The sequence below is a fragment of the Camellia sinensis genome, chromosome 2, assembly GCF_055761805.1.
Source record: "Camellia sinensis isolate YWXY chromosome 2, ASM5576180v1, whole genome shotgun sequence".
NCBI classification, from domain to species: Eukaryota; Viridiplantae; Streptophyta; class Magnoliopsida; order Ericales; family Theaceae; genus Camellia; species Camellia sinensis.
Genome location: NC_138962.1, coordinates 30,924,337 through 30,950,299, shown reverse-complemented (window position 1 = coordinate 30,950,299; position 25,963 = coordinate 30,924,337). Strand labels below are relative to the sequence as shown.

Here is a 25,963-nt window from a genome sequence, read left to right as displayed (position 1 = left end):
CAAAACCATAAACAAAGCAGTAGTAGAGATTGAATGTCTCTATATTGTTACATCTACATATGTTTTTGAAAACAAAAACCAACCAGCATATATCATATTTTTTATTTTTTATTTTTAGAGTTAGATTTAAAAACTAAAAAATATAGATGAATAATATGTTTATTTTTTTCAATTCAAAAATATATTCAAGTTGAAAACTTTTTTTCAACAAAATATTTAAACTCTTTTTCAATTGAAAACACAAACATAATATTTAAACAAATTGAAAATACAAAGTCTTATAAATTATTACAGGTGCTCGCGATTTGGCGGTTTGGCGGTTCGGTTGCGGCCAAAAAATCTCAAATCCGCCATCCGTCCGCCAAATTGGCGGATTGGAGAAAATCAATCCGCAACCGTCCGCTCATCATCACGCATCCGTCCAAAATGCGGCGGATCGGTTCGGTTTGGTCGGTTTTGGCGGATCGGTATATCCGCTGCTCACCCCTAGTTGTAGGTATAGCATCATGCAAGTTGGGGGCTTCTTTTTGCTGAATCTCGGTGATATATATATATATATATATTTTTTTTTTTTGTTTGTTGTGCTTTCTTTTCTGGTCCGTCCTTTGTAGTATGTGTCATTGAGGAATGCCAATTAAGTTGGGGGAAATAGTTTGGTTTGTATTTCTGTGTCTTTTATGCGTTTATTTTTATTTTTATTTTCGGTTGTGTTTTGAAAAAAAAAAAAATCAAAATTTCATAAAAAAAATAAATGTTTTTAGTTTGTTTTGCTAGAGAACTAACAAAATGTAAGTTGAGGGCGTGATTAGAGCGTAAATGTTACACATTTGATCCGTTAAAATATATTTTATTAATTTATTAATTTATATTATTTTATAATTTTGTATAATTTTATGTGTTTATATATATTTTAAATATTTGTACATAAATTAATATAAATAATATATTTTATATATTATATTATATTTATTATAAAATATAAAATAAAAAAGAAAAAGAAAAAGAGAGGCGCCCGGCTGGCAACTAGTCCTGACTTTCTCACCCTCAACATCAAGTTTGCAATGAACATTTAAAAAATAAAAAAATAAAAAAAATTAATTAAATAAATAAATTTGGTGGAGATGTTGAGGGATGAAGGTGGGTGTCTGCCATCTTTCCTCTCTATTTTTTATTTTATTTTATTTATTTAATAATTTGCTTTTTCTCCTTGCAGGTTCTTGTTGAGGATTTTTGCAAGCGGAAGTGATTCAGACCCTCACAACCACAAGGAGGTCACTCCCACGAATCCCACTGGCCTATGATTCGTCAATTTTTTTATTTTGTTTTTTCTCCTTCAATCACCAATCTCCCACGCGTGTGTGGGGATGAAGGGGGGAGGGGGGAGGGGAGGGGGGGTCCGAATAATTTTTCTTTTGCAGGCAACGAGCTCAAGCAAGAGGAGGAGAGCTTAAAGGGAGAGCTCCAAGCAAGGAGAGGGTGTCGGCCAAGGGTGAGAGTATTTAGTTTGTAAATATTAGAGTCTGATTTTTATATGGGTGTTAGGAACTAATTTCTTATCTTAGGATATAGATGAAACCTTGATCAAGTAATTGAGATAAGTTGTATTTAATATTTTTAGTTTTGATTTGATTCGGATACTATTGTATAACATTCAGATCTTTTTGTGCAATAAATACTTTATTCAAATCATGTTATATAATGATTTTCATTGTTATGTATTAAAATTATTAGACGAATTATATATAGTAAAACGGATCGTGTATCAACATTAATTTAATTTAATTTAGTGATGACAGTCTGTGTTAAGAAAAAATAATTCGTGACTTTCTGATTTTAATATACAAATTCTTTTGACAATATATTTATGATCAATTTACATCACACTATCCAAATCAACAATTTTTTGAAAACTAAATACAATTACTCTCAATTATGAAGTTAGTGACAAATTCAAAATTCTAAGATATTTATTTTGTTTTTTTAATTAATTTTCTTAATTATTTAGTTTAATTTTCACTCTAAAATTTGCTAACAACTCCATCTTAAATTTCTAAATTAAATTATTTCTCATCATTAATCTCTGTGAATCAACATTTGGTCTTAACCGCTATTCTACGAAATAATTGTGTTTACTTGGATTTAAATAAAATATTTTAGTGCATAAATGATGGCATTAATAATGTTATACTTATTATATTATCTATAGTTTTTGATTTTTCAACCAAAAACTCCACTTCCAAAACAAAAAATGAGTACTCAAGCTCCCAAAATCATGACATTGGTAAATCTTGACAAGAAATAAGAGGGAAAACGAAAACAGAAACAAAAACAAAAAAACAAAACAAAAAAGGCAACAATTCATTTCAGCAATCACTACTTTGTCATCTGTTCTCAGACAAATCTGGAATTTGACAGAAAAAGAAAAAGAAAAAGATTGTGCCATTGATGCAGTTTTCCTTAAGCAAAAAACTATCATGTTGATTTGCTCAAGAACAACTACTCTGATGCAGAAAACACAGATATTAAACTTGAGTCAAGTGTAGTTCTGCAACAATACTATATATATAAATCCCTTTGAACAAACACAAAGTTAAAACAAACAAATCTAAAAGTTCATAACAAAAAGGAGTACAACACTGGATGCATTTTTTTTTTTTTCGGTTCTACGAGGTAGTTTGTTCAAGATTTTTCTATACCCTCTTTGTGATTCCACCAAGAAGGCTGAAAAGTTGTTCCACTGAAGCTAATTTTATACCAGCTTCTCGAAGGTCTTCTAGTTGTCGTTCTACGCTTGGTGCACTTGAGATGATGGTTGTGCATAATTGGATTTTGACTGCAGCTTGATTTGTTGGCTTGATGTACAAATCAAAAACCATTAACAGATATTGCTGTTAACTCTTAATTTTGGATTTTTCTTCAAATAAACAGCAGATTTTAAAAGTCTTATACCTTCTAAAACTATAGGGCCAAAATTGTCACTGTTAGTTTCATGCTGACCTGTTACAAGCCCCCAGCTTTTCGAAGGTTTTCTGGTTGTGGTTCTACGCTTGGTGCACTTGAGACGATGGTCATGCAGAATTTGATTTTGACTGCAGCTTGAATTGTTGGCTTGATAGTCAAAGATTTCAGAACCTACAAATCAAAAACCATTCCCATATATTGTTATTAACTCTCAATTTTGGCTTTTTCTTCAAATAAACAGCAGATTTTAAAAGTCTTATACCTTCTAAAACTCCAAAACCATCACTGTTAGTTTCATACTGAGCTGTTACAAGCCCCCAGCTTCTTGAAGGTTTTCTGGTTGTGGTTCTACGATTGGTGCACTTGAGACGATGGTCGTGCAAAATTGGATTTTGGTTGCAGCTTGATTTGTTGGCTTGATGGTTGGAGATTTCAGAACCTACAAAGCAAAAACCATTCACAGATATTGCTGTTAACTTTCAATTTTGGCTTTTTCTTGAAATAAACAGAAGATTTTAGAAGTCTTGTACCTTTCAAAACTTCAAAGCCAAAACCGTCACTGTTAGTTTCATACTGATCTGTTACAAACCCCCTTCTTTTAATATCTTTTTCGAGAAATATCCAGTAAAAGAGGCTCCACACACTTCTTTGCATTTTTCTGAGTCCAGTAATTCTTATTTGCAGAACATTTTTGTGAGTTCTAAATTTAAGGAAAATTTCATTAAAAAATATTGTAAGGAAAATAACAAGAATAGGTAAACAAAGTCTTGCGTGGATGTTTTACAAGTGAAAAGCACGGAGAAGGAAAAAGACTTACCAAAGTACGTTCTGTTTTTGAGTGCAACTAGATCCAGAAGGCACAGAGCTGCATGTATTTCATATACTCTCACTATCTACACCTAGATGACGAGAGAAAAATGGCAGGTAAAGACAATTAGAACTTCATGCAATAAACTAGCAAGAATTATTCGTTACATTCATCATACTTGAGTGCCATTTCAACATGAATGATTGCTGGGATCCTTGCTAAGGATAATATTCCACTTATATGACAAGTGACACCCTTTCAGGCTGCCATTAGTTTTACGAAGAATAGTGATTTTCAATTTTCCATGTCAAGAGTAAATTAAAATTCGTGAATTTGACAACATAAAAAACTAGCCACGTCTACTGTCTTTGGGGCAATAACCAGAAGAAACATATAACAAGACCAACTAATTACAATCTGATCAGCCCTAAAACAAGACAAACACTTTATAATCATGACACATCTCAGGTTTCTTTTCGGAGTTGGCTAATGTAGCTTGATTTTTCGTGCTCCCTTTCAGAAGATGAATAGCCCTACAGTATCAGACTTCTGTGGTTCTGAATCTGATCTCATAAGTGTAATGTGAAATCGATATACACCAAAGAGTCTTAATCTGGCAAATCTTTTGGAAAATCGATTTTGAATCAAATTGTCACTGCTTTGCCAGATACAGAGTCGTCATCTAAATATTTTGAAAAATTTAGGAAACCCATGACTTGTGCCAAAGGCCACGTGTCCGTCATCACCAAGATTGTTTCGGGTAAAGAACTTGGGTACGAGAGAGGAATGTCATGAATTGAGCACCACCGCTTGCCCAATCAAAGATCGGTCTCTACTAATCATGATGTAATTTTTATCTACATTATATGCTCTTATTCTGATTATTAGACTAACTTACTATGTGATGTGCACACACACACAATTATAGGCTAACTTGCAAAAATTAGAACACTTGATTTTATGTTTATTTTGAAAAGAGTTTGGAATATGTACCACTTGAAAAATGGATCACATATGATCATTACTCAAATCATTCTAATTCAAGCAATTAGCCTTCATCCACAGGCATTCAAACAGTTTATCATTTATGCACTTAGCCTCATGGCAAGTGTAATGGCCTTGAAATGCGTGTTACAATTATTTTTCTTAATTATGCGTTAATATGAATTAATTTGAGAATATCTTTTGAAATTGGAGAAATATCTGTTGGGGCTACGACTATGGAACTGAAATTGATGACCTTAATGAGTTCAAAAACCGAAATTGAGTACATGGATATGTTAATGGGAATTTTTAGAGCTATTTGAGAAGCTTAATTGAAAATTAATTTCGGCTAATTCGTTAAGGTGCATTTGGATGGTTTCATTGCGACTTTACACTGAAATTGAAGGTATTAGAGGCTTCAGAAACCAAAACGGAATATATATATTTGTGATCAGTGTGATTTTTAAGACCTAATATGAAGTTTTGTAAAAATCTGATTCAGAATAAATTAATTTGGAGTTAATTAAAGATTAGATAGTATATATATATACATTGTTTAGAGTCAACAAAAGAAGAAGAAAAATCTGGAGAAAGAGAGAGAGGTCTAGAGAAAGAGGGAAACCAAGAGGAAGGTGTGGAGCTTGAAGGAGAGGCTCAAAATCAAGCTTGTATTCAACAAGATTATGCAAGATTAAGTACCTATAAAGGCCCTGGGTAAGTAAGAATCTAACTCCTAATTCTTGAAGATTAAGGGTGTGTTTGATTGGGGGGATTAGGAGGGGGACTATCCACTATTTGGATTGTAATCCAAATAGTGCACCTTATCCGTCGTTTGATTTTTTTTTAGTCCGGCGGACTCCATGTCCGGCCGGACTCCATGTCCCCCATATGGGGGACTATCCTGTCCTGGGGGGGTGGGACAGAAAGTGGGGGACTAATCACTGTTTGGATTATGTGCGAAAATGACCATTTTGACCCTCTACTATTTAATTATGTATTATATTTAATAAAATTCAATAAAATTTAAATGTCTCAATTTAAAAATAAAATAATTTTATTTAACTTTTTATTAATGTTTTATTTATTTAATTTTTTAAAATAATTTTTTATAGATATTTTATTGATGTTTTATTTTAAAATTTTGTTTATGTTTTATTTAATTTCATTGTTTAAATTTAATAGATGTTTTAATAGATGTTTTATTTAAACAATTAAATGTTTAATTTCAACAATAAATAATTTCATTTATTTAAATTATGTTTTATTTAAACATTTAAACATTTGTACATCAACATGTTTATTAAATTATTTCAACATCTGTACATCAACATGTATATTTATTTAACATCTATTAAATTATGTTTTAATACGTCAACATTTGATTACATCTACATTTGTTAATTGTTAATTACATCAACATTTGTTAATTGTTTAAACATAATCTATACATCAACATTTATTTAATTGTTAATTGTTAATTGTTAATTGTTAATTGTTAATTGTTTAAACATAATCTGTACATCAAAATAATTTCAATATTAATTGTTTAAATAAAAATTTAAACATTTAACCATTAGTATGTTTAATTTCAACAATAAATTTTTATTTGTTTAAATAAAAATAATCTATACCAGTCAAATTTTTTTATCAATATTAGTATGTTTAAATATCTTTAAACAAAATTTAACCATTAGTATGTTTAATGTTTACTAAAAATAATTAAAATATTAAAGATATGTTTAATATTGCTATTACATAGTAAACAATTGAAAAAGGGTAAAATAGTCTTTTGTTCATTTATCCTATCCAGTCCGTCCAACCAAACGTTGGATTCACTGAAAATAGTCCTATCTAGACATCTAATCCCATGAAAAAACAAACACAGGATACATATCCAATCCGACCAAATAGTCCGGGGGATTCACAGTCCCAGGACTCAAGTCCGATGGATTCTAATCCCCCCTTTTCCAGTCCGTCCAATCAAACACACCCTAAGTGTTATAGAGTTAGATTTATGATTTCTGTGTGAGTTTTGCATATATTTTGCCATATATTGTTAAGAACATGTTGTATCCTCATGTATGGCATAGATTCATGGAAATCATGTTCATAAATTTGTTTTCTTGCATGCTTCTTGAAATTGAAGAATAAACCCCATGAATTTCAAGGATGGAGCTCAATTTGCATAAATGATGGTTTGGTATTTCAACTAAAGGGTTTGAATGTTTTGTATAAAATTTAAGCTCCATTTTGAAGTTATGATTTTGTTTAAACTAGATATGCTGTATTCAACATGTTTTTATGTGTTTTTGGCCTTGAAATATATGGAAATGAAGTATGATATTGGAAAGAATGAGATTCCATTCAAGAGCAGATTTTCGGGCTGCAAATAGACCCAGACCGCTTGAGCGGCCAACCTTCATTTGCCCAAAAATGCCTACTGTTTCACCACTGCTCGTGCGGCCAACAAGGCAGATCCAACCTGTTTTTCTGGCTATATCTCGGACTGTTGAGCCTCCGTTTGCGTGACTTTCATGTGGTTTCCATGTGTATTTGCATCTTATAAACATGAAGGAAATTAAGGAACGAAACGGGAAAATTAGTAACGAGTAATTGAACCAGTGAGACTATATATTAAACCTTTGTGCTTGTCTGTGCTTATATAGGTCAAACGCTGCACCCTAGCCACGTGCCCCACGGAATGAACTATAAGTAACAATGTTATAAAGATATGTTTGAGTTATTCTGTCTGACTGTTATTGTTATTGTTAAGAATTTTTTCTACAGTGATATGATTTACTGAATGAATGCGTAGCTGACTGTAATTGTTATTGTTAAGAATTGTTTCTACAGTGACATGATTTATTGAATAAATGAGTATTCCATTTCATGCAATATACTCACGTGGCCCATACCCGGGGGTAACAATATCGTGGTTATATTCATGGGGCCCATACCCTGGGGTAACAATACCGCGGTCTACGTTCACGTGACCCTTACTCGGGAGTAATAATATTGTGGTTTATATTCACGTGGCTCTTGCCCGGGGGTAACAAAACCGAGGTCTATATGCACGTGGCCCTTGCTTGGGGGTAATAATACTAGGGCCAAATGTGTACAAGACATCGAGTTATATGAATTGCTTTTAATGTTTAAGCGGACATTATTACTAACCCTTTTACTTTAATGTTATTCACTAGGCTTTAGCTCACTATTTTTTTTTATGTATATGTATATGTGAGCGTCTTGGAGGACAAGTTTAGAAGGGGTCTTTAGCCAAGCCTAGGGCTGCAAACTAGTCGAGCCGAGCTTTCAGATGTTTAGGCTCGGCTCGGTCAAAATGGAAGAAGCTCGAGCTCAGCTCAAGCTCGAGTCGAGCTTCAAAAATTATGTTCGAGCTTGGCTCGTTTAGGCTCGACAACGCAAACGAGCTCGAGCTCGAACAAGCTCGAAATTCCAATTCCTATCTATAACTAAAAAAATGAAATTTGTGCATCCAAAAAAAAATTATGTACAACTAGTAATTAAAAACTGAAATCTGGGCATCAAACCCCAAAAAAAAAAAAATTATTATATACAACTAATAATAAAAAAAAATATGTGCATTACACAATGCATTAAACAGTGCATCCTTGAACAAAACATAATTGCCAAAAATATAGTGCATCCATAAATAAAACACATTACACAAGACATTACACAATGCATCCTTAAACAAAACATAATAACCAAAAACTAAACCACTAATTTCTCGACTTGATTCACTTAAAAACACACAAAAAAGTCTACATTCCTTTGGAAACTTCACAGGAGCCTTCAACCTGTAACAGTAGAATTATTATATATGAATGAATCTTATGATAGTACTTAAGAAATTTAGTGTTACCCAAAAAGCAACCTAAGAGGGGTGGTGAATTAGGTTTCTACAAATTAAAATTAATAATACCCCAATAAAATTAACTACTAGTACAACAACAGTATTATGTTTCACATAAATTGATAATAAAGGTATTTGTCACTATATTTGTATGGATCAAAATTAATAATTAAAAAAAACACTTACATCTGATCACTTTTTGCCTTACAAACGGTAAATAAAAACGGAACCAAACAATATAACTTACACTCTTAAAATAAATAAATTAATTAAGGTAAGTCATAAACAATACCAAACAGAGTCTTGACATCATAACTACAATAAATGATTTCCTGAAAAAAGAAAAAAGAAAAAAGAAAAAGGTGTTGAGATTAATGAACTGAATTTGAAAGGTGTTCCAAATTATTTCCTTTGAAAGAAATGCTATCATTGTCCTCATAAATTAAAATGGTTCATGTATGTTGAAGTTTTTCAAAAGCCTTGTATGGGTTCATTATTCTTGTTTTATGTGTAAAATTTCAAGCATTCTGTATCATCAAGGTTTTTAAAATTGTGCTTTCACAATTTCATTCATATGATTTAATACAAGTTTTAACTAATATATTTTGAATTTTGGTTGAAATAAAAATTGAGTGAATCATGGGAGAGATTGTAACTTTTCCCTAATTTATATGTTCAAAACAGGGAACAAAAACCAATTAAAAAAAGAAAAAGAAAAAAAGGGGACACTCAACGATCCAGATCTGGCCAACACTTGTTACTCTTTGTACACTGCTCCTACTATTTTGTATCAAGGTTTTTAAAATTGTGCCTTCACAATTTCATTCATATGATTTTATACAAGTTTTAACTAATATATTTTGAATTTTTGTTGAATTAAAAATTGAATGAATCATGGGAGAGGTTGTAAGTTTTCCCTAATTTATATGTTGAAAACAGGGAGCAAAAACCAATCCAAAAAAAAAAAAAAAAAAACAGGGGACAAATATATACATGTAACATGAATAAAGTTTCACTCTAGCAGGAGGCTGAAGGGAAAGGATAGAGAAAGGGTCAATGGTGAAGTGAAATAAGTGTACTGTGTGTGCATATAAGCATGTAAGACACTATGGTTGAGATTGAGAGAGAGAGAGAGAGAAGAAGAAGAAGATTAACTTACCATAATGGATTTAAGAGAGAAGAATAATCTCTCAGTCTCAGATCTTCACTAAAGCAACGAAACTATACCGTTGTCATCGATGTTTGAGTGTCTGAGAGTTGATGAGTTTGTGCGATTGATTCAAGTGTTGGCCAGATCTGTATTGTTGAGTGTTTTGCAGCAGTAATAGGATTAGGAATGTGTAGGTTTAAGGTTACAAAGAGTAGCAAGCAGAAATAGAGTAGCGTATGTATTTGATACACAAAGGAACCCTAGTTTTTTTTTTTTTTACTTATATACTATGGCTCGTGAGCCTTAGTCAGCTCAAGCTCGGCTCATTTAACAAACGAGCTTGGAAATGTAGCTCGAGCTCATTTATTAGATAATCGAACTAAGCTCGAACAAATTGTTAATGAGCCGAGCTCGAGCTTTCATGAATAGCTCGGTTTGTTTGCAGCCTTAGCCAAGCCACTATTTTGAAGCCTACCGAGTTGTTTTGTGTGCCTCCGAGTTGGGGCTAGGCCTGGAAGGCCATTGTCAAGCTTTTGGTAACGATGTACATATTCAGCACGTGCATATGTTTTGTAGAAGATTTTATGTTATAGGTTATGTATCGTTATGTGGGTAAGTTAACGGTTATATGTGTACATGTTTGTTCATATAGATGCATAGCTTAGTGGACTATTGGTATTTTTGTATTTTGCTTCCGCTAGCCCCAGTTATTTTTGATTGTATAGAAAGGCCTTTAGTAATCTCGGATTACTAGCTGGTTACAACACTAAACCTATAGGGGCTGGTTTGGGTCATGACAGCAAGCATGCTAAATATGACAATAATAACACATATGCGATATGCTAAAACGAGTAAAGACTCACCTAGTACTCTAAGCCAAAAAGATTGTTACCCAAAAGACAACCTAAGAGGGGGGTGAATTAGGTTTTTACAAATAAAAATAATAATACCCTAATAAAAATTATAACTAGCACAATAGATAAATATAGTTAATGAAATAAAAATAATTAAAACAAGTGTTCTAACAACTATGTAAGTTAATAATTTTAGCACAGTGAAAATGTGAAATATAGCTATGGCAATTTAAATAAAATAAAGAGATAAGGGAAAGAGAAGCAAACAAATTTATAGTGGTTCAGTTTCAACTCGGCCTATGTCCACTCCTCAAGCTTCACTTGAGATTTTCCACTATACTCTAGTTTCACAGCGTGCTAGCAACCTTTTCACAAATGGAGCAATCCTCCACAAATTTTACACAGACTTTCACAGTCAAGAACACTGAGTGTATTACACTCTTACAAGGTTGAAAATAATTTGTTTTTACTTTTACAGAAATCTACAAGAGTTATCTCTCAAAGATAGATATAAAAATGAAGTTCTGGTTTTTCTGTAAACCTCACACAGGAAAGATGGGTTTAAAGCTATACGTCTCGGTGTATAATTTCTGAAAGAGGATGTAAACAAAAATTGAAGAACACTTCTCAGAGAATTTTTCAAAGAATAGACGTGAGTGATTATAGATCAAAGAATATTTTCTAATTTTTTTTTGTAACTTGTTTGTTGTTTCTGTCACTTGTTCATATCAGAGGCTTTGGTATATATAATGAAACTTATAGCCGTTTATAGTCGTTGTGTTCGTTTGAATATCTTCCACTCCATCATTACTAATTTGAATATCTTCCATTTGAACCTTTTGGCCTGCTGCTGTGCTGGGCTGTTTGAACCTTTATTTTGGGCTTTTTGGCCTGCTATTGTGCTGGGCTATTTGAACCTTTGTTTTGGGCTGTTTGAACCACTGATTTGGGCATTATTTTTGGTTTGAAATGAACTCCTAATTTAAAAAAATATTAAATACATTCAAACAATATTTAGGATAAAAGTTTAGGTGATAAATAATGGGACAAAATAAATTTTGATTCTATTTTTCTCTTTCAAATAAATTAAAATATAATTAAATAAATCATCAAAATAAATTTTGGATTTAAAACATAATTAAATAAATCATCAAAATAAATTTTAGATTCTATTTTTATTTTTCAAATAAATTAAAATAAATAAATTATCAAAATAAATTTTGGATTCTATTTTTCTCTTTTAAATAAATTAAAACATAATTAAATAAATCATCAAAATAAATTAGTCTAACAATCTCCCCCTTTTTTATGATGGCACACAATTATATTTTGATTTGATTTGGGAGTAAGAAAGGCTTCCCCTCAAGCCATACTCCTTGAATTTATTTCTAAATACATAAGTTAGCACATGTGTAATAAATAAGTTTTAATTAACAACATGATATAAGATTAAGATATCAAACTATAAATACATAACATTAGATTAGTTTGAAAATAATACCATAATACATAACATCATAATATATAACATCATAATACATAATATCGTAACAAAATAATACCATAATATATAACATCATATAATTTTCTCCCCTTGTGACATTATCAAAAGGAAATCATGGGTCAGAAACTGGAGGAGGAGGAGGAGGAGGAAAATGATAGTGATAAATGGCATCTATACAATTCAAAACATATAAATACATAGATATACGATTCGCGCGCCTCTTTCTTTTCCGTCGAAAATCGCGTCGGACATACGTCCTCGCTTTTGCGTCAGCCGACTGACAAAAGCGAGATGGGTCAATCAACGACCTCGACTCTCTCTCCCTCTTGTCTTATTCTCCTCCATCTTCTTCTTAATCACTCTCTTCTCCTTCTACTTTCTCATTCGCTTCCATCCCTTTTTTCTTCTACGTGAGAGAGATAGAATAGAGAGACTGAGCAGAGCAGAAAGGTTGCCAAAAATGACCCTTCTTTCGATTACATCTCTCTCTTCTACTTCATGGCCTTGTCCCATCCTCTTACTCTCTTTTCCGGACTTGAATGATCCTGTAAGCGTTGCTGGGCCGAGTGCCCGGCTCCTACTCTTCCCAACCTTCTGATGATGTCGCTTAAGCAAATAATGGCAGCTCAATCAAACATTGAGGCCAATCATTTCACATTGATGTCCTGTATGGAACGGTGACTGCAGTCACAAAATTGACACACCGACTGCAGAACAGGACGAGTGAGCTCTACTAGGTCAACGCCCAACTCTTGCTGCTCCAGCGCATGTACAAGGATGTGCGAGCAGAGATTTGCACACTGAAGGCCGAAAATAAAGAGCTTAAATGGAAGACCACCTCCACGGCCTGATTTGGAGCAACGTCGTTCTTGGCCTTTGATAGTCAGTGGGAAGTCGTCGCTTTCGACAAAAGCACGGGGGCAAGGCCTTCAAGGGCCGCCCAAGGTGATAAAAAGAGGAAGAAAACGATAGAAGAAACGAGTAAGTAAGATCGGCGTATGGCCGTAAAAAAAAAAATGAAGGGTTTATTGTTTTTGAAGGAAATATGTTTATTATGATCGGTGTAGGGTCGTAAAAAAATAAAAAGGTTTTTTTTAATGTAAATATTTGTATTTTGATTTTTTTTTGTTTTTATGTTTAAATACTGAAAAATGAAATTAAAAAGCAGAAAATAAAAAAAAAGAAAGAAAATTAAGCCCAAAAAAAAAATAATGAGACAAAAAACAAAGAAATTAAGCCTAATAGCAAAATAAAAAAATAAAATAAATTAAAATAAAATAATACCAGCAGAAATTAAACTTAATGGGACGTTGGTGTTGCTGGAATGGTAATGCAAAAAAAATACTATGAGGGTTTAAAAAAATCAATGTATGCAAAGTTAATTTTACCTCAAGATGTAGAACCCCAAAAAAAATTACACAGTTGTGAATACTAAACTGTTAAAGAGAATAAATGTATGAAGGACTTGAGACCATTCAGCTGATATAAATATTTTCATATCAATGTAGCAATACACATATATCATTTTAACAAAAATTCAAGTTTCACAGTCATAACAAAACTTTTTAAGTAGAAATCGACATTCCAAGCTCGCCATGAATAAAATTGAAGCGATCATCGCTTAGGGGTTTTGTGAAAATAACTGCCAATTGCTTGTCGGTGTTTACAAATTCAAGTACAATATCCCATTTTTGAACATGATCTCTTAAAAAATGATGTCGAATTTCAATATGTTTTGTTCGTGAGTGTTGAACGTGATTTTTGCTTAAATTGATGACACTAGTATTATCACATTTAATAGGGATATGATCATAATGCAAATCAAAGTCCTCCAATTGTTGTTTCATCCAAAATATTTGGGCACAACAACTTCTAGAGGCTATATATTCAGCTTCGATCGTTGATAAAGCAACATAATTTTACTTTTTGCTAAACCAAGACACTAATGAGTTACCAAGAAAGTGGCAAGTGTCACTAGTGCTGTTTCTATCAAGTTTGCATCCGGCAAAGTCGGCGTCCGAGTAACTAATTAAATCAAATGCAACACCTCTAGGATAAAACAGTCCCAAATTTTGAGTTCCAACAAGATATCTAAAAATTCTTTAAACAGCACTGAGATGTGATTCCTTAGGATTTGACTGGTATTTAGCACACATACAAACACTAAATATAATATCGGGTCTACTTGCAATTAAATAAAGAAGTGAGCCGATTATACCTCGATATTTTATTTGATCAATAGACTTCCATTTTTCATCATGGTCTAGCTTAATGGATGTGCTCATAGGTGTTCTAGCTATTTTTGAGTCATACATACCAAACTTTTTGAGTAGTTCTTTTGTGTACTTAGCTTGGTTCATAAAAATTCCTTCCATACGTTATTTGATTTGAAACCCAAGGAAATAATTTGGCTCCCCCATCATGCTCATCTCAAACTCACCTTGCATACACTTAGCAAATTCTTTACATAAGGTTTTATTAGTAGCACCAAATATAATGCCATTCACATATATTTGCACAATAAGTAAATCAACATTTTTAGTTTTAACATAAAGTGTTGTGTCAATCGTTCCTCTAGAAAAATTATTTTCAATCAAAAATTTACTTAATTGTTCATACCATGCACGGGGTGCTTGTTTGAAACCATATAAAGCTTTTGATAGTTTAAAAACATGATTTGGAAAAGTATGATCTTCAAAACCTGAGGGTTGTTTAACATAAACTTCCTCATTTATAAAACCATTAAGAAAGGAACTTTTTACATCCATTTGATAAAGTTTGAAATCCCTAAAATATGCAAATGCAAGTAACATGCAAATAGCTTCTAATCTAACAACTGGAGCAAAGGTTTCATCGAAATCAATACCTTCTTCTTGATTGTATCCTTGTGCAACAAGTCTAGCATTGTTTCTTATAATTGTGTTGGATTCATCAAGTTTGTTTCAAAAGATCCATTTGGTACTGATAATGATATAATCTTTAGGTTTTGGCACAAGTTCCCACACTTTTGTTTCTCTTAAATTGGTTAAAATCTTCATGCATAGCTATTGACATAGGTGGGCCCATAAGGATCTTTGATCCACCACTTAAGGCCCAATCCATGATTTAAATACTAAAGCCCAATGTTCTTGGAACCCAGCGTTGCACTAAGAACCGATGACATCTAGACACTTGTCAAGAGAAGAACCAGCCACATAAGTAGACAAAGATCCTGCAGAGTTATTGCACCACACATCAGCCATTAATGAGTTTCCCTGCAGCATTTATTACGATAACCTCTTTACGACGGAACAGGACAACCTCACCATGAACAAGGCAAGCTAGAAAATAGACTTTCGGCCAACATGACAGGTCGGAGTGGACAAGGGAATAATGAGCAAAGGATATAAGCAGGCTTCTAAGATAGGAAGAAGGTTAAGTTCTCTATCACTATCCTATCTCTATACTCTATTGATTTCCCTTCTCTAAGTTGTTCGTCGGAGGGTTTGTTGGGGGACTCCCATTCCCCATTGAACTCTTGTGTAGGTCTCTCAGTGGGCCAGCGATCGGACAACCGTGTGGGAGGCCTCGATCAGCCCGACCCGTTACCCAGAAATAAGTAGCATCATCAACTATCACCCAATGTTCATCGAATTCGGCTTCTTAAAAGTTTTTAGGCTCAATCTGTGAGAGAAAAGCCAAGTTACTGCAAATGTTTCTAAGTGAAGAGCGAGTTTCAATACCTTTTGTAGGGTCACCTAGGATTAAATCCTTAGGGTGATTATGAACAAACTTTCATTCTCTTGGCAAATCATCATTGTTTCCTCCTTCTTCTTGAGGTGGAAGAATAGGTTGTTCAATCTCTTTGTTCAACTTACATGGTTAGTTCTCTTCTTTGTAGATACTTGAATCTTCCACATTTGGTTCCAAATCTATATTATCACTAACAATTTGCTTTTGAGAAGAGATGTTAGTTTCATCAAATGCCACATGTATAGATTCTTCCACAACAAGAGTTTTTTTTATTAAAAATACAATAAGTTTTGCTAGTTAAGGAATAGCCAATAAAAATTGCTTCATTAGATTTTGAATCAAATTTACCTAAGTTATCCTTACCATTATTATGCACAAAACATTTACAACCAAAAACATGCAAGTGACTAATGTTGGGCTTTCTATCATGCGAAAGTTCATAAGGAGTCTTTTTGAGAATAGGTCTAATTAATGCACGATTTAAAATATAGCATGCGGTGTGAACGGCTTCGGCCCAAAATATTTAGGAATATTATTTTCGCAAAGCATTGTTCTATTCATCTCTTTTAAGGTTCTATTCTTCCTTTCTACTACACCATTTTGTTGAGGGGTTCTAGGTGCTGAAAAATTATGTCCAATACCATGCTCATTAGAAAACAATTCAAATTTCTCATTTTCAAGTTCTCTACTATGGTTGGTTCGAATATTAGTAATAAGAAAGCCTTTTTCATTTTGAATTCTATGACAAAGTTTTGTAAAAGAAGAAAATGTTTCATCTTTGTGTGCTAAAAACATAACCCATGTAAATCTTGAATAATCATCAACAATAACAAGACAATAATGTTTACCACCTAGACTAGATGTCCTTGAGGGACCAAATAAATCCATATGCAGTAGTTGTAAAGGTCTAGTTGTAGAACTGTGAGATTTTGATTTAAAACGATGTTTTAGTTTGTTTTCCTTGTTGACAAGCACTACAAAGATGATCTTTTTCAAATTTAATATTTGGAAGTCCAATGACCAAATCCTTTCTCAAAAGTTTAGCAATTAAATCCATATGAGTATGACCAAGTCTTCTATGCCATAACCAACTATTTTCATTATTAACATATAGACATTTAACATCACTAGCATAGAGATCATTGAGATGAAAAACATAAACATTATTGTGACGATTACCAACGAATAAAACTTTATGATCATTTGTGCTTTCAATTGTGCAATGTGATTTATCAAAAATAACTCGATCACCTTTATCACATAATTGACTAATACTAAGTAGATTATGCTTAAGTCCATCAATAAGTAAAACAGTTTCAATAGAAGGGTTAGGAGGAATACTGATGCTACCAATACCGATGATTTTTCCTTTCTTGTTGTCTCCAAAAATAACAAAGCCTCCATCTTTAGATGGCAGTGTAGTAAAGAAGGATTTATTTCCGGTTATGTGTCTGGAACATCCACTATCAAGGTACCACTTCCCTTCTTTAGCTTTGGACTTAAAGCAAACCTACAAGATGACAATCAAGTGTTGTTTTTTGGTGCCCATAGTTTCTTGGGTCCTTCTTGGTTAGTGTAGACGTCCCCGAACGTCCCGGGAGGGAAATCCTGTTTTGTTCATTTGGGCTCACTACAGTTCAGGACTCAATGTCACGGTCTTGTATCTAATCTCGCAGAGTGCAATGCAAGACCGATGAATCATCAAAGAGTCCAAATCTGACAAATCGTTTTGAAAAACTGATTTTTAGAAAGAAGTGCCAAACATGGACTGCTTTTCCAGATACAGAGTCGCCACTTAAATATTTTATTTTGGGGGAATTTAGGAAACCCTGACTGGTACCTAAGGCCACATGTCCGTCATCACCAAAGTTGCATCGGCTCAGGAACTTGGGTACAATTAGGGAAGGTCACTTCGTGAGCACCCCCGCTCGCCCGATCAAAGATCGACCTCTACTAACCATGATATCGAGTTTTGAAAACATTATGCGTTCTTATTCCGGTTATTAGCCTAGATTTACTATGTGATGCGCACAGCATACAAGTATAGACTGGATCGCCTGAATTGGAACAAAACATCTCATGTTTGTTTATTTGAAAATAATTTGATGGTACTACTCGTAAGTAGGCTAAGACGTGGATTTGCCACCCTCAGGTGGGCTTAGAAAACAAGATCATTTGCCACTCTCAAATGGGCTTAAAACTCACAGTCAATGCATTATTCCAACTCAGATAATCCAACTTTCACCCACAGGCATTCAGGAAGGTATATCACATAAGCAGTTAGCCTCATGGTAAGCATGCTATCATGGCAGTCACTCACACACATACAAGGATGCTAAAGCTTAAACACTTACCGAGTACTCCGAGCCAAAACAGAAACTAGTTAGTAATCACATGCATGATCCTAGTTCATGTTAAGATGGCTAATGCAACACATGCAGGAATGCAACTACAATAGGCTCGGCTTTTTTAAGATGGCATATGAGATGCTACAACTAACACGTATTCAACTTGAAATTGAAATACAATGCAGTTAGTATGATGCGCCGAGCCTGGTGCATGCAATACAAATGAATGAATGCAAATGTGCGAAGCATAAGTATGTTAATTGAAAACATGCCCTAAACTAACCATCAAAAGCAGGTAAGTAAAAGGGAGAAAGATGTGGGGTTGGAAGACATTCACATACTCGCGCACACTAATTATAACTATGCCCTCGCTCGGAGGGTCCGAATAAATAATACAAACCAAATAAATAATTAACTACTCTAGCTAATTAAATATTACAAAACTTCTAATTAATTACAGGAGGAAGGAGGCCGCAGCTCCGCCTCGGAATGATGGGATGATGCATGCTCGATTTGCCTCGCTCGGAAACCCGTTGCCGTGCCAGAGTTGCCTCTGTTTACACTGCCCTACACCTCTGAAGATTGCACAAGTCCCAAGGTTGGTTCTGGAACACTCCCTGAACACTGCGGGATGTCACCGACCAAGAGGAAACATCACCGGCCATGGGAAACTGGTCATCGACCAAAAGTATGGCTCTCGGCCAAAAAAATGTAGTCGGCCGGCACTTAATGTGGTCGGTCGGCTATCCATTCCTTCAGAATCCTGTTTGATAGCAGCAGAGGACAAACAGAGCATGGCAAAGCATTTACGACGCAATATTTGCACAACTAACCTCCCTATCATGTTATGAACTCAATGAAAGATGGTCTTCGACCCTCGGGCCACCAATCACGCATTTCGATGCATGATGGCCCAAGAGTCCAAGTGTGCATTTCAATGTCAAATGTAATGCACATAAACACATAAGGCCCCCAATCTCTATCATGATTGATCAAGAGGGATGGGATGCATGCAATGATATGCAGCCTAAGCATGCAAACTAAGCATGCAATATGAGCATGTAAACAAGTATGCAAACATGCAAGCATGTAACAAGTATGCAAGCTAACAAGCATGCAAAGTGCAACTTAAACATGCAAGTATGCAAGACATGTAACAACATGTCAAGCAACATAATCAAAGATGCATGCCAAATGCGATATCACTTAAACATGCAACAACATATTAATAAGCCGAGTATGTAACAACATGCAAGGCGAGCATGCAAGAACATGCAAAGAATGGACTTACACCAAGATGGACAGCTCTTTTATAGGTCCAAAACAGTGGCCATAAGTGATGAATTGATGGCATGAAAAGCATGAAATGGCAAGGCAAACATGTATCTCAAGTGGCTCAAGTATTAAGGCACAAAGAGGACAACTCTTAAGCACACTTAAGGAGCAACAAACATGGGTATATGGTAATGAGGTAAGCTCTGAAATTTCATGTAAAGTGATGCCAAATCAAATTAACAATGCAAGCATAGCATGTTATGATGCTAAAAGCTCAAAATAAGCAAGGGAACTTAAGCCAAGGCCATACAAGGCAAACCCCAAGGGGCCGAGGGGACCTAAAACAGTCCTAGGGCAGGTCCAAACAAGACCAAAACTAAGCTCAAAGCTAGCCAACATAGGCTAGAACACAAAGCCAAAAAAAAACATGGAGCATGCAATGTTTTAAAGAGGCAATGCACTACACCTATTGAAACCAAACATGGCATGACTTGGGCGACATAAAACAGAGTTACATCATGTTATAATAAGACCCAAAATGCACTGAAATGATGAGCCAAAGGCTTAGGCTTAATGGCATGCACAAAAGCTCATTCTTGAGGCATAAAGCACATGCTCTATAAAGCATTCAAGGCATGTCAAATGCAAGTGTATGAAAACATTTCATGGACTGAAATAGCATATGGAATGAGGGCAAAGCATGCAAACATCACATGTATGGCATGGTAGGGGCCTCAAAACCCAAGACTAGCCTAAGCATTTACACTATAGCTATACAAAGCACGAGTGATATGGCCATGGCAGCCCAAAACATTCCTAGAGTAGCCCAAAATAAGCATAAAATCATGTTAAAGCGAAGCCAAAATATGCTTGGATGATGAGTCAAAATACCATGCACAAAGGGCTAGTAAACAAGATTTGTTCTACACCTATATGGAGCATGCAAAGGATGATCAAACCAACTATGGATAAGGTCATGACATGCCAAATGATGACCAAATACATGCTGAAATGTAAACCAAACAAGCTAACATGACATGGCAAAGCATGGAGCATATGAAGCTAGTTTAGGGGATTTACATTACAAGTACATCATGCAAGCATGGAGTGACAAAACCAACCCAAAACAGATTCATGGCATGGTAAAACATCACCAAAAACCCACTGAAATGGACTCAACACAAGCTAAGCACACATGCTACTTTGATGAGCTATGAATGGAGTTACTCAACACATACAAGATGCATGCAAAATATGACCAAACCAGCCATTGACAGGGCCAAGGCAAGTCCTAAAAGTCACAAAAATAGGTCTGAACCAAGCCTCAAAAATGCATGGAGGGATGGTCCTTTGGAAGGCCAAAAATACAAGCAAAGAGGAACCAAAAGAGAGGGGGCTACCCCCTTTGATTAAGGACCTCAGAACCACACCTTTACCACTGAAAATCCACTGGATTTCAGTGGTAAGAAGGCCAAACCAAGGCTAGCTCGGAGGCCTCAAGGAATGGCTTAAAACAAAGCATGCAAGGGGGCTACACACCCCTAACAACAAAATGACCTTAAGCAAACTTCAAAAGCACTTAAATACAAGACTTTTTTCAGTTATAAGCAAAGCCCAAATCAATATGCAAGGAGGGATAAAGTGAGGTACAAGAAGGTGCAAAAATAGGGAAAACACTCACCCTTGAAGACCCTTTTCGAAACCAGCAACTTCAGGGGGTGGAAACCAGTTTTTAGAGCTCAAGAATCCCTCCCAAGAAGCTTAGTCCAATGGTGGTGGTGTATCTCTATGTGTTGTAGTGTAAAAGTGCAAGGAAATCCAATTTCTAAGCATAAAATACAAACAACATAGAGAGAATGAGAGGTTTTTTTCTTCAAAATGGCTGAACCCCTGATATAGAGGGAGCCCTCTTGCTTATATAGAAGAGAGCAAAAAGAAGCTTCTTCAAGAAGCTTTTTAATAGCTCCATCCCTCCATACACGTGTATGGAGGGCAGAAAACAAAAAACCAGCTGGCTCAAAAGATCTGGAGGAAAACCAGCTGAGACAGGGGGGGTGCCGGCCATCAGTAATGGTCGGCAGTGGCTCACTAATGGTCGGCAGGGCTTCATCAGTGGCCGGCAGGCACAAGGAAATGGCCGGCAGTGCACGAAGAAGGTCACTTTGAAAGGACCTAGTCAAGGTCCAAAAAAAAGGCAGAAAGGATACAGGGTCCGGTAAGCTCAAACCGGTGACGTTCCGCCGCGACAGTCAAGTACTCAGCGAGCAATTGAACTAGTTGTTGGGTTTACCTGCAAGCACAACCAAGTCTCGAGGACGGTCAAAAATGGGGTGTCTACAGTTACCCATCTTTGACAGAACTCGACACTCACAAAGTGACGGGAGTGAGTGTCAAAGCCCAGAGACGACCCATTTTTGACAAGGCCGAAGGCTCAGACAATCAATCAATATAGGCATGCGGAGATGTGCCCAGAGGCTGGGGCATAATGCAAATGGTATGCAAGATGCAAGAGCATGACTTATAATTATGCCAAGAATGCTGTAATGAAGCAAATCATGCAACAGTTTTAAGCAGGTAAACAACAGTCCTACATATTTCAACAGGAAGGATGTAAGAAAATTATGCAAGTCTTACCACGTTTCACGCGGAGTGCATATAATACTTGTGCGGCTCGTCTGGTCGTGCCAGATTCAAATGAACCGTACATACAATATCATGCCTGAAAGAGAAACAAAACTTAACAGGTACAATTTTGTTAGAAGTGTGCATAACAATGCAATGGAAAGTGCGTGACAACGCAAGTGAGGGGATGCATGACAATGCGGGTGGAAGGGGGTGCATAACAATGTGACGCAGGCGCGTGCATAACAATGCGATTCGAAATAAGCATAACAACGCGGGAGGTTGCCTAAACACATGTAAGTAAAACATACGTGGAAAAGCATGCAATGTGTATGGCAGGAATGAACACATGTAAGTAAAGTATGCAGTAATGCATACAATGTGTAACCTCTTGTGAGATGCATAAACACATGTAAGTAAAGCATACGTGGAAACGCATGCAATGTGTAAGTAAGCAAGGTATGAACACATGTAAGTAAAGCATGCGGGATTAACACAGGCAATGTGTATGGCAGGAAAGAACACATGTAAGTAAAGCATGCGGGATTAACGCAGGCAATGTGTATGGCAGGAATGAACACATGTAAGTAAAGTATGCAGTAACGCATACAATGTGTAACCTCCTGTGAGATGCATAAACACATGTAAGTAAAGCATATGTGGAAACGCATGCAATGTGTAAGCAAGCAAGGTATGAACACATGTAAGTAAAGCATGTGGGATTAACGCAGGCAATGTGTATGGCAGGAAAGAACACATGTAAGTAAAGCATACGGGATTAGCGCAGGCAATGTGTATGGCAGGAATGAACACATGTAAGTAAAGTATGCAGTAACGCATACAATGTGTAACCTCCTATGAGATGCATAAACACATGTAAGTAAAGCATACGTGGAAACGCATGCAATGTGTAACCACCTAAGAATACATATACACATGTAAGTAAAGCATGCGGGATTAACGCAGGCAATGTGTATGGCAGGAATGAACACATGTAAGTAAAGTATGCAGTAACGCATACAATGTGTAACCTCCTGTGAGATGCATAAACACATGTAAGTAAAGCATACGTGGAAACGCATGCAATGTGTATGGCAAGCAAAGTATGAACACATGTAAGTAAAGCACACGTTGAAACGTATACAATGTGTAACCACCTAAGAATACATATACACATGTAAGTAAAGCATGCGGGATTAACGCAGGCAATGTGTATGGCAAGAATGAACACATGTAAGTAAAGTATGCAGTAATGCATACAATGTGTAACCTCTTGTGAGATGCATAAACACATGTAAGTAAAGCATACGTGGAAACGCATGCAATGTGTATGGCAAGCAAGGTATGAACACATGTAAGTAAAGCACACGTCGAAACGTATACAATGTGTAACCACCTAAGAATACATATACACATTTAAGTAAAGCATGCGGGATTAACGCAGGCAATGTGTATAGTAGGAAATTATGACAACTCATGATAAGGAAGTGCATAACGATGTGTGACAAGAAAATGCATGACAATGCATAATAAGGATAAGGAAATGCATGACAATGCATGTAAGGTGCGCGTGACGATGCGTGATGAGGAGAATGCATGACAATGCATGATAGAGAAAACGCATGACAATGCATTTTAGAGATATGCAAAACAATGCATATGAACTAGATGGGTGTTTATTGTAACAGACGAATGCTAATTGACACCAACAGAAGAGAAAGATGCTTAATAAAGACATCTTAAAAGGAGACCTCCGGTTTACCTCCCGAAGGGTTTGGGATGCGTCAAAAGGATACACCTCGCGCGCCTTGATTGGTGTAAACCATCGTATAGTGAGGACGTGATTCCCGAGTTCCCACGAAGGCGTTTCGAATCAAGTTTAGAGCATTCCTCAGGATTGTTGGGGCCCGGGGACACATACCAAGATCAAATAGGCAAAGAAAGCTGATATGAGGCCGTTGGTCACTAGGGGCAACTGCCGGCCATCGCTGGCCATTAGCATACACTGCCGGCCATCGACAACAGGCTGCCGGCCACCGATGTGCCCCTGCCGGCCATCGGTGGCAGATTCGGGCAAAAGGGGCTTTTAAGCCGTGGGTCTCTAAATAGGCTCAAAACCAACCCATTTCTTCACAAACCCTTCCATAGAAATCAATTTTCTTCCTTCCTAGGTGTGCCTTCTCTCTAGATTCGCGCGTTCTACGTGTTTCCCAACACCCTATACAATCTTGCATCACTAAGGGTTCTTGATTTTCTTCGATTTGAACCGATCAGAAATTACATCTGAGGCTTCTTTCATCATTTCCCGCATTCAAGGATCATTTCCCCCGATCTTCTCTCGAGGTTAGTTCACTTTCCCGGGTTTTTCATCTTCTCTTGAATTTTCTCTCTCTTAGGATTTGAGTTTATTCAAAATTTCAACATTTTGCTCATTTTTGCTCATTTTCGCATCATTCTTTTACATCCATTTCAGATGGGTGACGATGTGCCTCATGGCGAGGGCTTCCCCGCACTTCCTTGAGTAGAGTTAGCGGCAGAGTTTGTGGCTGAGCCAGAGGTTGAGCCTCAGCCGTTACCATTGGACGTGCGTCCCTTTGACCCCGCGATGTACCATCCGGAGACTCACATCATTCCGGTGGCGGGAGGCATCCATACTTTTACTGATTTTGATGAGGACGTGCCAGACGACCTCTTGTTGAGAGAGCCGATGTCTCACTTGTCGGCTATTGTCGTGGAGGTACCATCTCTGCTTTTCTGTAATATTACTTTCAATTGCCTATATTTCTTGCGCTGTTTCGATCTGATTACATCACATGCTTTGATCTAACTGTATTTCATACATTGCTGATCTGCACTTGACTGTACTTTACACATCACTGCCCTGTATGTACTGTACACAATCGCATCTCATGCGTCACTACTCTGAATTCGAATGCATCTTTGACACATCACTGCTGTGGATGTAACTGTATTTTCAATACATCACTGATCTGATCTGAAATGTATTTTCAATACACTGCTGATATGATTTGAACTGTATTTTCAATAGGAGGGATCTCGCTCCTTCCGAGGCTACGGCGCAACGATCGCTCGAGATTGGTACAATGTGCTCCTCGCGGGGGTCTGCCGAATTGTCAACGAGACTGACTTCGGTATATTTTGCTGCAGCCTGACGCGGGTTACAGCGAGTCGCCCTCTCCTGGGGGCTCTTGTGGAGAGGTGGTGGGACACCACCAATTCCTTCCATTTTTCCACAGCAGGGGAGATGACCATGACTCCTTTTGATTTTGCTATGATCACCGGTCTGGACGTGGGAGGTGATCCGATTCCCCTAGATCCCGACATGGGGGAGTGGGTGGCTGCATGGGATGTGTTGCTTGGAGCACGTCCACCCCTTGCTCGAGCGGGTATGGTTAGATACTCTTGGTTCGGGAAGCAATTCCGCGGGGAGGATCCTGAGACCGATGAGGGAGTGGAACAGTACGCCAGGGGCTTCCTCCTGTTCCTTTTTGGTACCACCTTGTTTTCGAACAGGTGGAATACCGTGGGTTTGTACTTCTTGAGCGCCCTAGTGGTGCTTCTGCGGGTCCGCTCCTACAACTGGGGTGCAGCCGGCCTCACCACTCTTTATGGATACATAAGCTCCACTTCTCGGATGTGTGGGAGGGTGATTGGAGGCTACTGGCGAGCTTGGGAGGTGCACAACCTAATTTCCCTTTTCATTACTTTGCTTAGCGTTTGTACGTTTTGTTTTGTTCAACATTTGTACTCTCCGTACTTACTGTCGCACTGCATGCTTTCTGCTTTGCATTTTCTGTACACCATACATGCTACACATTACACACCAT

The 25,963-nt window shown here is 36.4% G+C and overlaps 1 protein-coding gene across 1 annotated transcript; it reads right to left on the bottom strand.

The window, feature by feature from the left end:
• Nucleotides 1–2,339: 2,339 nt before the first annotated feature.
• Nucleotides 2,340–25,362, bottom strand: LOC114288766 (uncharacterized). The gene is made up of 6 exons (XM_082907817.1): nt 25,264–25,362; nt 3,779–3,854; nt 3,492–3,539; nt 3,224–3,400; nt 2,950–3,132; nt 2,340–2,852 (listed from the first exon to the last, which is right to left on the bottom strand). The coding sequence occupies exons 1-6, from the start codon at nt 25,360–25,362 to the stop codon at nt 2,680–2,682; spliced, it is 756 nt and encodes a 251-aa protein (XP_082763943.1). The 3' UTR covers nt 2,340–2,679.
• Between the last annotated feature and the right edge of the window lie 601 nt (nt 25,363–25,963).

Excerpts from the sequence above, each read along its gene's own strand:
- LOC114288766 (XM_082907817.1), bottom strand. The coding sequence starts at position 25,362 with ATGGAAGGAATTGGTGGTGTCCCACCACCTCTCCACAAGAGCCCCCAG. Across the intron at positions 3,540-3,778 it reads CAAAAACAGAACGTACTTTG|ATCAGTATGAAACTAACAGT; the intron begins GTAAGTCTTTTT and ends GGTTTGTAACAG. Across the intron at positions 2,853-2,949 it reads TGGCCCTATAGTTTTAGAAG|CCAACAAATCAAGCTGCAGT; the intron begins GTATAAGACTTT and ends TTGTACATCAAG.